The sequence below is a fragment of the Heteronotia binoei genome, chromosome 4, assembly GCF_032191835.1.
Source record: "Heteronotia binoei isolate CCM8104 ecotype False Entrance Well chromosome 4, APGP_CSIRO_Hbin_v1, whole genome shotgun sequence".
NCBI lineage: Eukaryota > Metazoa > Chordata > Lepidosauria > Squamata > Gekkonidae > Heteronotia > Heteronotia binoei.
In genome coordinates this window covers 49,404,213-49,422,715 of record NC_083226.1, presented here as the reverse complement: position 1 = coordinate 49,422,715, position 18,503 = coordinate 49,404,213, and the positions used below count along the sequence as shown (strand labels likewise).

Genomic DNA, 18,503 nt, shown 5'->3' with positions numbered 1-18,503 from the left:
AAGAGTAACAAGAGAGCAGGCCTTTTCTGTAATGGCCCCCCACTGGTGGAACCAATTGCCGGAGGAAGTGCGAGCCCTGTGGGACTTTAATCAATTCCGCAGGGCTTGCAAAACCACTCTCTTTCTGCAAGCATATGAGGAACCCTGAAAGCGATATCTCGCCATCGAAATACACCAACTGAATATAGCACCTTAACTTAATTTTAACTGTAATTTAATGTAACTGTTTTAACTGTATGTATTAATTGTATTTTAAAATTGTTTTATAAATCATGGTATACCATGTCATGTTAGCCGCCCTGAGCCCGCTCCGGCGGGAAGGGCGGGATATAAATAAAAGTTTATTATTATTATTATTAATTTCTTTAGTCTATAGGTTTTCCCACTGACTTATATGTATGTTTCTACCAAAATTTTACATCCATTTTATTGTACAGTTTTTTAACTTGCTCTGCTTCACTATTATATTGCAATAGCATTTTGTAAATTTTCCCATAGGTGCTTTAGATCCTCAGTGATTAACTGTTCAAAAATTGTTTTCTTTCTCAACTCCCTCCTTTACCTATTTGTTCTTTAAGTTTAGAAACTATTTAAGGACATAACAACCATGGAATATGTTTCCTTCATTTTGAACTTCTTGCCAGGATTTGATTTTTTTCTTTTCTATCCATCATATACTCATAAGTTACATGGTCAGGGGTTTTTTCCTTGTACTGATGTTGTAATAAGTGTCAACTGGGGATGTCAATGGCGAGGTTAGTGAACTTATCCTACTTCTACATTAAAACAATATTCTTAATAGTCCACTCCTCAAAATATGATTGCCTTGTCTTCGATTAGTTTTTAACAATTTCTTAATAGGTAATTATGAATTCTTTCTGTATTATCTCCAATGTAATGTTCCTTCTGTAGTTCTATAATCCAATCTGACACCCAGACTACTGCAGCTGCACTATGGTACAATTTCATATTTGGTACAGCTGCACTGCCTCTTTTTAAAATATCTTGTAATATTTTAAGTCTTACTCTGGGCTTCTTGCTCAGTACAAAATCATTAATATGCTTTGCTATTTTAAAATAAACTTTTCATCTATTCAGCAATATCAAACATATGGCCCTTGGGCTGGATATGCCCCTTCAGGGCTCAGATCCGTCCCACAAGCAACTTTCTTCTACTTCCTTTTCCAGGACTGCCACTGCAGCTGCACCGTAGCTTGCTTTTCCCCCAGCTCCCTCAGTGGCTCTTTGCTTCCTGCCTCTTGCCTCCCTTTGCCCTCCTTTCTCTCTCTCTCACACACACACACACACACAGAGTTCCCTCATTGGGTGCTTTCTGCTTTGTGTGGCAGAGATAACTAAAACATCCTTCAAGTTCTTAGGGATCTTCTATATGTAAAAAGGGGAGGAGGACAGCATCTAGGAACATTAGTTCCCAGCAAACTAGTAAGCTTCAGGTGTTAGGGGTGGAAACTATCAATGTAAAAAGGGGAGGAGGACAGCATCTAGGAACATTAGTTTCCAGCAAACTAGTAAGCTTTAAGTGTTAGGGGTGGAAACTATCACTTATAAGTACTTATTTGTAAGTGATAGTTTTCACCCCCAACACTTAAAGAAGAACTTATCATACTCTCAAATGCTGAGACTTAGAAGGAATTGCAGCCAATACTCTGATTTTGTTAAACAGGCTTCTTTACTAATGAGACAGTTTAGGGAGAGGGGTTATGTAACCTTTAGATTAGTTAAACAAGCTTATCATAAAGCAAAAAACACCTGCAGGTCGTCCTTAATGGCCCCTAAAACTAGAAAAAGTCAAGCTGAGAAACTAATTATTCCCTTAACATTCGATGGTAGGTCAAGACAGGTAAGGGCAGGGCTTTTTCTGAGCAGGCACGCACAAGAACACAGTTCCGGCCGGGTTAATGTCAGGGGTGTGGTCTAATATGCAAATGAATTCCTGCTGGGCTTTTTCTACAAAAAGCCCTAAGTGAAACAGTGGTGACATCAGAGGGGGTGGCCTAATATGCAAATGAGTTCCTGCTGGGATTTTTCTACAAAAAGCCCTAAGTGAAACAGTGGTGACATCAGAGGGGGTGGCCTAATACGCAAATGAGTTCCTGCTGGGATTTTTCTACCCAAAAAGCCCTGGGTAAGGGAATTATGAACACTGGCATCTCCTCACTAATGTTCCCAGATGCCATTCTCCTCCCCTTTTTACATATAGAAGATCTAAGAACTTGAAGGATGTTTTAGTTAACAGCAGATTAAATTCCATTCAAACAAGACAGATGGGAGTGGATGGCAGGGACAGACCAGCAGGTAGTTTTCCATGTGGAGGTTGCTCTGTTTGCAATTTAATGTATCGCACTGATTATTTTCTGGACTCTACTAAGCAAAGTATTTCATTAAGTCATTGTTTAATTGTAATTCCAAATCAGTTATTTATTGTATAATATGCACTGTACACTGGCTATACAACTGGGACTGTGAAAGCTAGGATTTGTGAGCACAGAAGTAACATCCATCTTCTAAGGAAGAATGCTCCTTTGGACTTCATCAAATCACTCTGATAAGCGCCTGCAGTTCTTGAAACAAATACGTGCTCCCAAATAACAGCTTATGCAGCGTCTGAAGGACAGAAAGACATTTTGGATTCACACTCTAGGGATCTAACACCTCATGGTTTGAATGAGGAAATTGGTTGGGGTTTTTTGTATAATGGGGAGAAAATTTTGAAATAATTTTTGTAACTTTTTAAAGTTTTCCAGTATACCCGTAATTGTTCCCTCATGACCTTTGTTCTAATTAGATCATGTACTTTAATTGGGCCATGACTGCATCATCTGGTCCTTTGCATTTTAAAGCTGAGCACCAGCTTCATTGCACTACACATAACTCTTGACACATAGGCTCTGACCTTACACTTACCTTGATCAATTGTGGTGAGGTAACCTTCTTTATTTGAAATTTGTGTTTTAATTTAGCATTATTTTTAATGTGGTTTAACTTTAATACTTGGTCAATATTTTGTTCTTAGGCATACAATAAAATACCCGATGCAATATGTATGCTCTTGCTTAGGACATAAGGCTGTAGAATAAAAGGCCTCAAGAACATCTTTAAGCCTTTGTCACTTCATTCATTCATTCTTCATTCATTGTATATATAAAATTTTTTGCCACTGTGTGACACAGAGTGTTGGAATGGATGGGCCGTTGGCCTGATCCAACATGGCTTCTCTTATGTTCTTATTCTAAATTTTATCTTAAAATAGCATGATAAAAATAATTTTTACAAATTCACATTTTTTTATTACAGAAATTTCCTTGTGGTCCAGATTGTTCTATTTTGAGCCTATATGTGTATTTACTTTTCTGACCTCTGAAGAACAGTCTAGGTTGAAATGCATCAGGTCAAGTTTAGTTACGTGGATTCCCATTGTGGTTTTATGATTTTATAAAGGCTAGAGCTTACTGATGGGCCCCTATATGTTTTTAGTTTTCTACAATAAATACATGTATGTTCACTTATGATTAATTATACAGTTTGTTTTTAATGTTTGGCCCTTTTGTTGCATATTAATCTTTTAGGTTTCTTACTACAAATTAGCTTTGAGAAATTAAATACTAATTAAAGCCAAAGACACTTCATACTTACCTGAAGACCTCATTACAATGTGACTGGTCCAGCTTCGAAAACAAGAAGAATGAAACAAGGTGAAATGCATCTTTGTTTGGCTTATCAAACATATCCCTTTAGCAAAAAAAGGGAGGAGAGCACAATTAATTACAAAACCCATACATGTTATGCAACATTTCTGCAAAGAAAACATGACAGCACATACAATTCTTAAAACATCCATCAGAGTACACCCCTTTCCCTAGGCAGAAGCTTTATAGGTTTCCAGGCCCCTCTTGGCCACAGGCAGGGGATTGGGGGGGGGGGGGGTGTTGGATTGCCAGATCCAGGTTAGAAAACTCCTGGAGATTTGCAGAACAGAGCCAGGGAAGGCACCTCAGTGGGGTACAATGCCATACAGTCTACCCTCCAAGGCTGCCATTTCCTCCAAGGGAAGTGATCTTAAGATGTGGTGCAATTCCGGGGGATCCCTAGGTCCCACCAGGAGGCTGGCAACCTTTTGTCACAGGCAGAAAGTAGAGGAGTGATGCTTTCTAAAAGGTACAATTCACCCCTTCAACTGCACCTACCAGAAAGTTTCTTACAACGTCACTTTCAAGGGACACACATCCATCCCAGGGAAGCCATCTCGTTACCAGAAAGAAGGAGCAAGGGAGGGGACCAGTGTTCCCTCTAAGCTGAGTTGGTGGGAGCTAACTCACAGATGTTTGGCATCCTCACACATTTTTTGTCTTAGCTCAGGAAAAATAGCCCCAAAGCAAACTGATTAGTGCAGTAGCTCACAACTTGAATGTCACTAGCTCACAAAGTAGAAGTTTTGCTCACAAGACTCCATGGCTTAGAGGGAACACTGGACGGGACAACCACTTTGCCTACAAAGCAGTTACCCCAGCAGCCTACTCTACTCACGGGCCCAGGTGGAGATGAATCGACTTCTTCCCAGCGGCAGCGGCTCCTCTCGGGTCGAAGCCCAGAGCCAGAAGGTAGAGCCAGAGATGCTCTTTCTCCCACTTAGGAGGCAGCGGCTGCTTTAACAAAGGCGGCTTGCTCATCTTCGCTATCCAGCTAAGAGACCGACGCTTCCAGAGGCCTTAATATCGCCTCACAAAGATGCGAACGGGGCTTTGCTAGGAGGAGGCGACACTCCCCTCGCTAAAAAGCAAGCTTTCCCGCCTGCAGCTGATACCGCTTCCGTTAACACCAACCCCGCTATCCCTCTCACGGCCATTTTGGTTAGACCGCCAAAAGAGAAATCGAAGGGAGGGATGACGTCATGACAGAGGGCGTGGCGCGGCGGCCAAGGAACATCTGCGCAGTTCTTAACACCTCACGTCGCCTGCCAGTTGCTGGGAGCACATTAACCCCCAGTCCTAGAACGCACTGCGCCTGGGCATCCGACCAACGTTTCCCTTCTCGCAAAAAAAGAAAAAAGCGTCTAACGTTCTTTTCCCATAATAGCTGGCTGCGCGTAGAGTGAATTGCATTCTGGGATATGTAGTCCTCTTTGAAGACATTAAGTTGAGCGCCCTCTGGTTCGGGGTGCAGTAGAACGGTCTTTCCTTGCCTGGATCATATTTACCTCGATTGGGGTGGGGAACCGTTTATCTACCAAGGGCCATTTGTATAGTTATAATATCATTTGCGGGCTATACAAAATTATCAACAATGCTCCCCCAAGGGAGAACAATTCAGGCCGGCGAAATTAATGCACATAATTGTTTTTCTATTTGAAGTCACGTGGGGCGAGCCTAATTTGGCGCAACCCCCACACCTGCTGCCCTAGGCAAATACCAGCAGGAACTCATTAGCATATTAGACCACATCCCCTAATATTAGCATATTAGGTCACTCACTCATTAGCATTATTAGGCCACACCTTCTGGGATAATCAAGTGCAATGTGAACTGGTGGTAACTGGCTCCCACCCCACCCCTGTCTCCTTCCTTCATGCAGAAACTGCAGCTGCTCCCAGCAGACTTTTAAAGGTGCCCACATACCCCAGCAGCACTCCTTCACAAAGCCCACCACTCAGGCTCCGCAGAGAAAGAGAGAGAGGAAGGAAGGAACAGAAATAAAGAAATGAGGGGAAGAAAAGGTAATAAAGGAAAATAATGGGGGAGGGAGAAATAGAAATAAATGGAAATAAAGAAATGGGGGGAAGAAAGGAGAATAAAAGGAAAGAAAGAAAGGGAAATCAAGGGAAACAAATGGGCGGGGAATAGAACAAAAGGAAAATAAATGAGGGGAAAACTTACCCAAACTGTGACAGTGACTTTTCCAGGCCCCACAGCGATCCTGTCCAGCCAGCCAGGCCTCAGGGAGGCCACTGCACAGCATGGGCCCCGCAGTCCCTGCCAAGCCCTGGGGAGGCTGCTGCACAGTGCAGCTGGGCCCTACGATCCTCCCTGGCCAGCCAGGCCCCAGGGAGGCCGCCTCATGACTCGGCTTGGCCCAGCAATCCCTGAGGGCTGGACCAAGTGATCTCGAGGGCCATAAACGGCCCTTCGGCCTGACGTTCCCCACCCCCTTAGATGGAAATGGTTTCTCTTTTATAGGGCTTTGTGAATGTTGTTACTAGGACTCCGTGGCTGACCTTGTATTGGAAAGGATATCGATTTTTTTCCAGGTTATTTAAAACTGAATATTTTGTGCCCTTGCACAATGCAATGTTTGCTCATGCCATTGCCAAGTATTCTCATAATTGGTGTCCTCTAATAAATGGGGAGTGTGTGCCTGTCTGAAATGTGACAAACGCAGTGCACCCACAGAGAAGGGACTTTGACAGGTATGCAGGAAAATAGACAAAGAAAAACAGTCTTAAGAGAACAGAATATGCTAAACAGGGCTTTTGCTTCTTCTTCTTCTTTTGCAGAAAAAGCCCAGCCAGAACTCTTTTGCATATTAGGCCACACCCCCTGACACCAAGCCAGCCAAAACTGCATTCCTGTGTGTTCCTGCTAAAAAAAGAGAAAAAAAGGAAAAAGGGGGGAAAAAGCCCTGATGCTAAGTATAAATGGTATGGAATGTGTAGAGTCAGAACGAAATCCCATTGGGTTTTCTTCCAGATAAATGTATACATGATGCCATGTGCAGGATTGCATCCAAAGTGTTCTCATATATTTTGTGTCTTCCAAACAAACATGCTTAAAACAATTTTATTGGTAACATATGGTAATAAATCTATTTCTTACATCTTTAAAAACTTCTTTTATCTACCCCATATATTACTTTCTACCCACCCCTCCCCCCCGCTACTTGACCCCCGCCGGTGTTATTTACTAACTAAAAATGCTAATATTTAAAGGTACCCTTAAGTTTAAAAAGGTACCCTTTTTTAAACTTAATCATCAAAAATTGTCCAATGTCCTTTTATTTTCCACTCTTTTTCTACATATCTTCTAAACTTTTTCCACTTCGTCTTAAAAACTTCTAAATCATAGTCTCTTAATATTCTTATTAATGTGTCCATTTTACCCCATGTCATAACTTTTATAATCCAATCCCGTTTCTCTGGTATTTTTTGTTGCTTCCACAACTGCGCATATAATGTCCTAGCAGCTGAAAGCAAGTACCAAATTACAGTTCTATCTTCTTTTGGAAATTTTTCCATTTGTAATCCCAATAGAAAAGTCTCTGCAACTTTCTTGAATTCATATCCCAAGATCTTAGAAATTTCTTGCTGAATCATCTGCCAATACTTTTTTGCTCTTTCACAAGTCCACCACGTATGGTAGAAAGAACCTTCATGTTTTTTACATTTCCAACATCTGTCTGCCATCCTATTGTTCATCTTTGCCAATTTTTAGGAGTCATATACCATCTATACATCATTTTAAAACAGTTCTCTTTAATACTATGACACGTCGAAAGCTTCATAGAATTCTTCCACAAGTATTCCCAAGTTTCCATCTGTCTTTATTTACATTAATTGCCCATTTAATCACTACTCACTACTATTTAATCACTATTTCACTACTTCATCCTCCGTAGACCATTTTAAAAGTAATTTATATATTTTTGAAATTAATTTTTCATTATCTCCAAGCAGAACTTTTTCCATTTGTTTGTTCTTTTCTTATTCCTTCAGTTTTGATATCCTTATCCACCAAGCTCTTTATTTGTTGCATTTGGAACCAATCATATTTATTATTTAACTCTTCAGCAGTTTTCAATTCTATTTTGCCACTTTGTATTTTTAATAATTGATTATATGACAACCACTTTTCTTCACCTATCTCAGCCGTTATTTTTATTACTTCAGCTGGCACTATCCATAACGGTCTTCTTTCATCTCCATATTTCCTATATTTCATCCATGTATTAAGCAAATTATTTCTTATGTAATGGTGAGAGAAAAAACCGTCCCATCTTCTTTTTTCCAGAATACAAATACGCGTGCCAGCCAAATTTATTTCCGTGACCTTCCAGCACTAAGAGTTTTTTGTTTAACAGCGTTATCCATTCTTTTATCCACACTAAACAAACTGCTTCCTGATATAATTTTAAATTCTCATATATTCTCATATATGTTGAACATTTCTTGAAATGAAAAAAAAATAAAGTTTCTTGTTGCTAAAGCGACCTCAAGATACAAAGTGAATAACTGGAACTGCATTTCCGGAAAACCTGAACCAATTATATGGAAAAATGCATTATGCCAGTGACCTTTAGCCAATTCTCTCTATGGTATGTGTGTGTATATATATATATAATTTTTTTGGCCACTGTGTGACACAGAGTGTTGGACTGGATGGGCCATTGGTCTGATGCAACATGGCTTCTTTTATGTTCTTACGTATCTGAAGAAGTGTGCATGCGCACGAAAGCTTATACTTTGCTTATACGTTTTTGGTCTTTAAAGATGCCTCTGAACTGACACTGCTTCAGACCAACATCTTAATCTCTCTATGACCGTGAGGCAACATTATAAATTAGTTTACTGCTGAAATCCAGGTATGTATAACCTCAGCCCTTCCAACAAGGTTGGAATGCTGGTAACTGAGTAACCTTCCTTCTTGTTGAATGAGTTTGTTGGTTTTGATTTGCTCACAGCAGATAAGGCTGATGAAAAAGACCATATTGGGGATGACATCGTCCAATACGTGTCTTTATTTTAGGTGTCTTATTCTAGGGAAACTAATGCATCTTCCAACAAAGATGCTGATACATGTGGCAGGAAAGAGAATTACAATCATGGAGAGCTTTTGTGCAGCATTTATTGTAAATACTTTTCGACTAGAACAGTGTAGTGTGCAACTGCACGGTGTTTCATTTCTCATGCCTTTTGGCTGAGCTGGTGGCTTTCATTGATAGGCATTGCCAGACACAGGAACAGTGCTTGGCATTCATTCATCCCCATCACTGCATTCAGAAAGGTTAAGCATGTGAATCATCCCTTATTTTGGAGCCTGGGAAAGCACCAGCTGTTCCTGCCTGCATTTTCCCAGATCAAGCTGTAACCCATTCAGTTGGGAAGTTGAGTAGGCTGCAGTGGTGCTCGTGGACACAAGATGGCGGTCATGAATCCTGCTTCTAAGTTGAATGGCGCCTGCAATAGGGAATGAAAGAACATAAGAACATAAGAGAAGCCATGTTAGATCAGGCCAATGGCCCATCCAGTCCAACACTCTGTGTCACACAGTGGCCAAAAAAAATTATATATATAATTTTTTTTGGCCATATTATAATTTTATAATATAAAATTATATATAACACACACACACACACATATACATATATACACACACACTGTGGCTAATAGCCACTGATGGACCTCTGCTCCATATTTTTATCTAAACCCCTCTTGAAGGTGGCTATGCTTGTGGCCACCACCACCTCCTGTGGCAGTGAATTCCACATGTTAATCACCCTTTGGGTGAAGAAGTACTTCCTTTTATCCGTTTTAACCTGTCTGCTCAGCAATTTCATCGAATGCCCACGAGTTCTTGTATTGTGAGAAAGGGAGAAAAGTACTTCTTTCTCTACTTTCTCCATCCGATGCATTCTCTTGTAAACCTCTATCATGTCACCCCGCAGTCGACGTTTCTCCAAGCTAAAGAGCCCCAAGCTTTTCAACCTTTCTTCATAGGGAAAGTGTTCCAGCCCTTTAATCATTCTAGTTGCCCTTTTCTGGACCTTCTCCAATGCTATAATATCCTTTTTGAGGTGCAGCAACCAGAACTGCACACAGTACTCCAAATGAGACCGCACCATCGATTTATACAGGGGCATTATGATACTGGCTGATTTGTTTTCAATTCCCTTCCTAATAATTCCCAGCATGGCGTTGGCCTTTTTTTATTGCAAACGCACACTGTCTTGACATTTTCAGTGAGTTATCTACCACGACCCCAAGATCTCTCTCTTGGTCAGTCTCTGCCAGGTCACACCCCATCAACTTGTATTTGTAGCTGGGATTCTTGGCCCCAATGTGCATTACTTTGCACTTGGCCACATTGAACTGCATCTGCCACGTTGACGCCCACTCACCCAGCCTGAACAGATCCCTTTGGAGTTCCTCACAATCCTCTCTGGTTCTCACCACCCTGAACAATTTAGTGTCATCTGCAAACTTGGCCACTTCACTGCTCACTCCCAACTCAATCATTTATGAACAAGTTAAAGAGCATGGGACCCAGTACTGAGCCCTGCGGCACCCCACTGCTTACCGTCCTCCACTGCAAAGACTGCCCATTTATACTCACTCTCTACTTCCTATTACTCAGCCAGTTTTTGATCCACAAGAGGACCTGTCCTTTTACTCCATGACTCTCAAGCTTTCTAAGGAGCCTTTGATGAGGAACTTTATCAAAAGCTTTCTGGAAGTCAAGGTAGACAACATCTATCGGGTCTCCTATGTTTGTTCACCCCCTCAAAGAAATGTAACAGGTTAGTGAGGCAAGATCTTCCCTTACAGAACCCATGCTGAGTCTTCCTCAATAACCCGTGTTCATCACTCATTTTGTCCTTGATAATGCTTTCTACCAACTTTCCCGGTATTGAAGTCAGACTGACTGGCCTGTAATTTCCCAGATCTCCTCTGGAACCCTTTTTAAAGATGGGGGTGACATTTGCTACCTTCCAGTCCTCAGGAACGGAGGCAGATTTCAATGAAAGATTACAGATTTTTGTTAGAAGATCCACAAGTTCAACTTTGAGTTCTTTCAGAACTCTCGGATGTATGCCATCCGGACCCAGTCACTTATTAGTTTTTAATTCATCTATCAGTTGTAGGACTTCCTCTTTTGTCACCTCAATCTGACTCAGGTCTTTCAGCACCCCTTCCAAAATTAGTGGTTCTGGGGCGGGCAAAAAGTTCTCATCTTCCACAGTGAAGACGGAGGCAAAAAATGCATTCAGCTTCTCAGCCATTTCCCTATCCTCCTTCAGTAATCTTTTTACCCCATGGTCATCCAAAGGCCCCACTGCCTCCCTGGCTGGTTTCCTATTTCTAATATATTTGAAAAAATTGTTATTGTTGGTCTTTCTTTTTTGCAATATGCTCCTCATAGTCCCTTTTTGCCTGCCTGATTACAGTCTTGCATTTGATTTGCCACAGCCTGTGTTCCCTTTTACTAATCTCACTTGGACTGGTTTTCCACTGCTTAAAGGAGTCCTTCTTACCTTTTACAGCTTCCATCACTTTGTTTGTTAACCATGCAGGCCTTTTCTTATGCCTGTTTGTGCCTTTCCTAACTTGTGGTATGTATTTTATCTGAGCTTCTAGGGTGGAATCGGAGGGGGGGTAAAGGCAGTCCAGGGGCGTGGCGAGCCATGAGTCCGGGTCCTAGAAGGGCCCGGATTCGCGGCTCGCCATGCTCCTGGCCTGCCTCCGCCCTCCCCTTCTCTGGTTTTGAGGAGCAGCCCATCTCAGAGGAGCAGCTGCCGGGGGGAGGGCAGCAGCGGCACGGCGGCCTGACCCGCTCCGCCTCTGGGGTGGAATCGGAGGGGGGGTAAAGGCAGTCCAGGGGCGTGGCGAGCCATGAGTCCGGGTCCTAGAAGGGCCCGGATTCGCGGCTCGCCATGCTCCTGGCCTGCCTCCGCCCTCCCCTTCTCTGGTTTTGCCTGCGCTGCTGCCGCCTCTTGGCTGATCCTCCGAGATGGGCTCAGTCTGGGCCCATCTCGGAGGAGCAGCTGCAGTGGGCGGGGAGGGGGCGGCAGCGGCGCGGTGCGGCGGTCTCGCCCGCTCCGGGATGCCGTGGCTCGCCATGTTCCCTCCCTCCCCCCGATTCCGTTTTTTTGGGGAGTGGGGCAAGAGGGTGGAAATCCTGGGGTCCCCCGCCAGGGCGGGAGGGTTGGGAAGCCTACTGCTCCCAGGTGGCGCAATCACTTTTACATCTCTCACCAAGTCTTGGGCATTACTTAGGACTAAATCCAGGATCGCCCCACCCCTGGTAGGTATCAAAGGATACAGCATGACAGAACAGTGAGACTGGGTTAGGCCTAAAAGGACCGGAGCCAGGGCCAAGGACAAAAGAATGTGACTGTTCCTGAAGAACTGTGGATGTTTTCTTTATATGTCTTGGTGCTTGGGGGGGTGGGGGAGGACAGTAGGAGGGCTTCTAGTGTCCTGGGTGAATGGCACCTGTGTTTTTTGGTCACTTTGTAACAAGAGTGTTGGACTAAATGGGCCATTGCTTTGATCCAACCTGGCTTCTCTTATGGTCTACTATTTATATCCTGCTTTTCCCAAATGGGGACCCAAAGCAGCTTCCAGTGTAATTCTGGGGGATAACAGAAGACGGTTTCCCATTGGCTCTGTTTAAGTAGCTGCTCCCAGGCATGTTCAGGCAGAGATGCAGAGAGGGAAGAGAAGGTGGCAATAAGGGGTATGACAGGTAAGGGAGATGGTGGAGGCTGCTTCTTCCCTTTTGCCACAGGTCACTGCCTCACTATGCCTCCTTACAGAGCCAGCCCCTAAGGAGGTGAACACTCCCAATTAGAAGAATGGGGTATAAGAAAGAATTCTGTTTGCCATTCCAGTTCTCTCAGACATATTTTCCCACTTTTCAGACACCACCTAAGTTGTCCTTTTTGACTCTGGGCACCCACATTGTCAGCCACACACACCTTTTTGTAGACTTTTACCATTACTCTGAAGCAAAAGACATCTGAGTTTTATCATGGTCACTGTTGAACTGATGGTTAAGTAGTATTGCTATCTTTCATTTCATTTTTTCATTGATATGCTTCCAGAGGTGTCAACTAGTGAAAATATAAGTACACCTGAAGTAATGTTACTGCTGCTGTAATGTGGTATACCAGCAGGAGCACACAGTGCTCAAGTTTTGTAGCATCTTTAAAGATGATCAGATTTATTACCTGTGCTTTTGCCACAGTAGACTAAGGCCGCAATCCGAAATACAGTTACTTGGGAATAGGTATCATTGAACTCAGTAGCATTTTGGCATTTACATACATAGAATTGCACTGTAATATAGCTAGCGTGAGGAGGAGGAAGAGGAAGAGATTGGATTTATACACACTGCCCTTCACTGAAGTCTGAGTGGCTTAGTCTCCTTTACATTTCTCTACCCACAAGACACTCTGTGAGGTAGGTTGGGCTGAGAGAGCTCTGAGAGAACTGTTCTTGAGAGAATTGTGACTGACCCAAGATCACTCAGCTGGCTGTATATAGAGGAGTGGGGAATCAAACCCAGTTCTCTCGGATTAGAGTCCATGCATTTAACCACTACACCAAACTGCTATATAGCATCATAGAGTTGTTACGAGTCGGGACTTCCTAGAGAGGGAGAAATTCCATTTCTCCTCACCTTCTGCTTCCAGCTTCTCCTTACCACCTGGTCACCACCTCCATCTCTTTACTACAGTTTTCATGCATTCAGATCGCAGCAACACTCCCCCACCCCCACCCGCCCGGACGACATCTATGTATGTGCAGATATTCTAGCTAAATTTGGAAGATGGTTAGCTGCAAAAATAGAAAATAGAGTTTTCTCTATTTTGGAAAAAATAGAAAATGCAGTTCTCAGTCCTGGAGTTTTCTGCAAGATTTAGAGAGCCTTAGGTAGTAGTTGTGGACACTATTACAAAGATTAAGCTATATGAATTAGATTGCATATTTTAACACTAACTTCTCTGGTCATAGAAACATTGTCCCATGCACAATGCTAAAAGCTCCTACTAATAAATACTCTGGTGCTTGCCTTCAGCCTAAAGAAGTCACTGTAGTAAATGCTACTACTACTACAACCTTTAAACTGGCTCATATATTAGTGATTTATCTTTTAAAATATATAATTACCCAACTTCCTGCTGGCCTGAACATTTAAAGATTTTTACTGTTATCAAGCTTTTCTTGAAAAACAGTTGGTTTTTTTCAAGGCATAAACTCCTGAATTTATCTTAGGGACCAAGGGAATGACACTTTGCTATAGTCCCTCATTAAACTGTAGTGAAGGAAGGGAAGTCCTGGAATATGCAGCAGGACTTTGGCCTGTTCTGAGGATCAAAGAATGAACTCAGAGTACCACTGGGGCACTACATTTTTTAAAGCTTTCCTACAACTCCCCTCTGAAACTAGACAGCATTTCACAGGTGTAACTAATCTTTTCTTGTATGCTACTTTCCCCGGTTACAGGAGGTTTTTATGATATTTTCCCTCCTGCAGCCTGAATGGAACAGACCACTCTTCCTGTCAAGAAACAAACTTTCTATCCACCATATGTGTTTGTAGTAGTCAGTGTCTAGTAGTCAGGATTTGTACCTGTAAATGCGCTGTGCCAGCAAGGCAATTACCTAATTAGATACCATGTCAATTAGTCACACCTGTATTGTATTCATTTGACAATAGACCTAGATCTGATTCTGACAGCTTATCATCTAGATGTGAGTTAGTTGACAGCTCTAAATTAGATCCTGTTTAGGATTGACTAATCAATTAGCCAGTTATGTAACAACTGCAATATAATCTGGCTAGAAGCCACACCAAATACAGATAGGCAGACACAGGAAGATAGCTTCATGATCATCTCAACGATGAGAAGGAGTGATGTCTAACTGCACTGTGGTGCCTGACCAAGAGAGCGTCAAGCGAGTAAGACTTAGAGCAAGTAACCAGGGAATACTGCATGGTCAAGTGTTGCCTGGCTGGTTGGCTATAGTCTTTTATTTTTAGTGTCTTTCCTCTGTGTACACTATGTTATGTCTGTTTTATGTTCTTTTATGTTCCTTATGACAGAGGCGGCCCAATTTAACCTTCAGACCCAGTCCCATCAGTTCTCTTTTGGGTTGCCAACTCTTGGAGGGAGCTATTCTTCTTCCTGCCACTAGGGAGCGCTGCCACCTGCTCAATTTAGAGGTTCCTGACTGAGAGGAACAGGACTCCCAATCCCCCTTTCCAGTTTTGAGGCCTGGCTTTGAGGTCCTCTGCTACCCAGCATCTAGTTATCACAGAGACCTTCTTTGGGAGACCCCTGGAGGATTGGCACCCTTGCCAACTACATACCTTCCCAGGACTCCCCTCTTACAGTAGCATGGTCTAAGGCAGTTGGGGAACTATATGGTACAGAGCTTTACAACCAGCTTCCAAAATAGTAAAAGGTTTAATTTTAAAAAAGTGAAAAGTTACAAGCATAATCTTAGCACAGCACATGATCAGCAACCAGAAGATCAAATAAAAGTTCGCTTGAAATGCATCCTTCTGTCCCTGCTTTAACAACTTGCCCTGCCAGATGTTTAAGCAGAGCTTAAATCTAAACTTACTAAGTTACAAAATCTTCTAACGATATCTCATAGCTTCACGTAAAAACACGTAAAAACTGTGTTGTAATAGGTGATTTTAACTACCCGCAGATTGATTGGGTCAATATGTGTTCTGGTCGAGAGAAAGAGATTGAGTTTCTTGATGCTCTCAATGACTGTGCTATGGAGCAGATGGTCTCAGAACCTACCAGGGGTGGGGCGATCCTGGATTTGGTCCTAAGTAATGCCCAAGACTTGGTGAGAGATGTAAAAGTGATTGCACCGCTTGGGAGCAGTGACCATAATGTTATTGATTTCACCGTTTGTATAAATAGGGAGTTGTCCAAAAAGACCACCACAACCACGTTTAACTTTAAAAGGGGTAAATACACTGAGATGAGGAGGCATGTGAGGAAGAAACTGAAAGGAAAGGTACATACGGTCAAAACCCTTGAGAAAGCTTGGACGCTATTTAAAACTATAATCCTAGAAGCTCAGATAAAATACATACCACAAGTTAGGAAAGGCACAAACAGGCATAAGAAAAGGCCTGCGTGGTTAACAAATAAAGTAATGGAAGCTGTAAAAGGTAAGAAGGACTCCTTTAAGCGGTGGAAAACCAGTCCAAGTGAGATTAGTAAAAGGGAACACAGGCTGTGGCAAATCAAATGCAAGACTGTGATCAGGCAGGCAAAAAGGGACTATGAGGAGCATATTGCAAAAAACATAAAGACCAACAATAAAACTTTCTTCAAATATATTAGAAGTAGGAAACCAGCCAGGGAGGCAGTGGGGCCCTTGGATGACCATGGGGTAAAAGGATTACTGAAGGAGGATAGGGAAATGGCTGAAAAGCTAAATGAATTTTTTGCCTCCGTCTTCACTGTAGAAGACGAGAACTTTTTGCCCGCCCCAGAATCACTAATTTTGGAAGGGGTGTTGAAAGACCTGAGTCAGATTGAGGTGACAAATGAGGAGGTCCTACAACTGATAGACAAATTAAAAACTAATAAGTCACCGGGTCCGGATGGCATACATCCGAGAGTTCTGAAGGAACTCAAAGTTGAACTTGTGGATCTTCTAACAAAAATCTGTAATCTTTCATTGAAATCTGCCTCCATTCCTGAGGACTGGAAGGTAGCAAATGTCACCCCCATCTTTAAAAAAGGTTCCAGAGGAGATCCGGGAAACTACAGGCCAGTCAGTCTGACTTCAATACCGGGAAAGTTGGTAGAAACCATTATCAAGGACAGAATGAGTAGGCACATTGATGAACACGGGTTATTGAGGAAGACTCAGCATGGGTTCTGCAAGGGAAGATCTTGCCTCACTAACCTGTTGCATTTCTTTGAGGGGGTGAACAAACATGTGGACAAAGGAGACCCGATAGATGTTGTTTACCTTGACTTCCAGAAAGCTTTTGATAAAGTTCCTCATCAAAGGCTCCTTGGAAAGCTTGAGAATCATGGAGTAAAAGGACAGGTCCTCTTGTGGATCAAAAACTGGCTGAGTAATAGGAAGCAGAGAGTGAGTATAAATGGGCAGTCTTCGCAGTGGAGGACGGTAAGCAGTGGGGTGCCGCAGGGCTCGGTACTGGGTCCCATGCTTTTTAACTTGTTCATAAATGATTTAGAGTTCGGAGTGAGCAGTGAAGTGGCCAAGTTTGCGGATGACACTAAATTGTTCAGGGTGGTGAGAACCAGAGAGGATTGTGAGGAACTCCAAAGGGATCTGTTGAGGCTGGGTGAGTGGGCGTCAACGTGGCAGATGCGGTTCAATGTGGCCAAGTGCAAAGTAATGCACATTGGGGCTAAGAATCCCAGCTACAAATACAAGTTGATGGGGTGTGAACTGGCAGAGACTGATCAAGAGAGAGATCTTGGGGTCATGATAGATAACTCACTGAAAGTGTCAAGACAGTGTGCGTTTGCAATAAAAAAGGCCAATGCCATGCTGGGAATTATTAGGAAGGGAATTGAAAACAAATCAGCCAGTATCATAATGCCCCTGTATAAATCGATGGTGCGGTCTCATTTGGAGTACTGTGTGCAGTTCTGGTCGCCGCACCTCAAAAAGGATATTATAGCTTTAGAGAAGGTGCAGAGAAGGGCAACTAGAATGATTAAAGGGCTGGAGCACTTTCCCTATGAAGAAAGGTTGAAACGCTTGGGACTCTTTAGCTTGGAGAAACGTCGACTGCGGGGTGACATGATAGAGGTTTACAAGATAATGCATGGAATGGAGAAAGTAGAGAAAGAAGTACTTTTCTCCCTTTCTCACAATACAAGAACTCGTGGGCATTCGATGAAATTGCTGAGCAGACAGGTTAAGACGGATAAAAGGAAGTACTTCTTCACCCAAAGGGTGATTAACATGTGGAATTCACTGCCACAGGAGGTGGTGGCGGCCACAAGTATAGCCACCTTCAAGAGGGGTTTAGATAAAAATATGGAGCACAGGTCCATCAGTGGCTATTAGCCACAGTGTATGGAGCACAGGTCCACCAGTGGCTATTAGCCACAGTGTATGTGTGTATATAACATTTTTTGCCACTGTGTGACACAGAGTGTTGGACTTGATGGGCCGTTGGCCTGATCCAACATGGCTTCTCTTATGTTCTTATGTTCAGGCCTCCTGCATAGGCTTCCCAACCCTCCCGCCTATTTCCAGCCTCTTCCCCCGCTCCCCCAAAAAATGGAAGCGGGGGAGGGGGGAAACAGCTGCACTGCGAGGCTCCCGAGCCGGTGTTGGAGCCTGGCGCCAGGAGAGGCTTTGCCGCGTCAGGCGAGGCGTGCCTGGGGGTCCACACTCGTTGCTGCTGTTGCTTCTCCAGACTTCAGCGCTGCAGCACCCACACTGCCTCTGGGGGAAGGCTAAGCGAGAAGCGCAGCGCCGCCTCTCCGTGCCCTACTTGCGCCGCGCCGAGACTCTCGCAGGAGCATGTGCCTGAGCCCGGCAGCGCCAAGCTCGAGCGGCCCCGGGCGGGAGATGGAGGAGAGAGTCCCAAGAGCGGTGCTGCCGCCTGGGCTGGCGCAAGGTTGCTGTTCCCTTGGGCAGCTCTGCTGCACGGCAGCTGCTTCTGGAGAGAAGCGCTGGGCCAAGAACTCGAGAAAGCGCCGGAGCGCTCTGAAGGCGGCCCTCGACGTTTCCTATAGGCTTAGCAC

General features: G+C 43.5%; 1 protein-coding gene across 2 annotated transcripts in view; it reads right to left on the bottom strand.

Annotated features, from left to right (window-relative positions):
• Positions 1-5,067, bottom strand: part of HAUS6 (HAUS augmin like complex subunit 6) — a 28,101-nt gene extending 23,034 nt beyond the window's left edge. The window contains exons 1-2 of one of the 2 annotated variants that reach the window (XM_060237243.1): positions 4,546-5,067; positions 3,655-3,750 (exon numbers count right to left, since the gene is read on the bottom strand). In XM_060237243.1, coding sequence (XP_060093226.1) covers positions 3,655-3,750; positions 4,546-4,688 — 239 coding nt within the window. In that variant the 5' untranslated portion in view covers positions 4,689-5,067. The remainder of the gene's footprint in view (positions 1-3,654; positions 3,751-4,545) is intronic. The other variant, XM_060237244.1, reaches the window with a different exon arrangement.
• Positions 5,068-18,503: the final 13,436 nt, after the last annotated feature.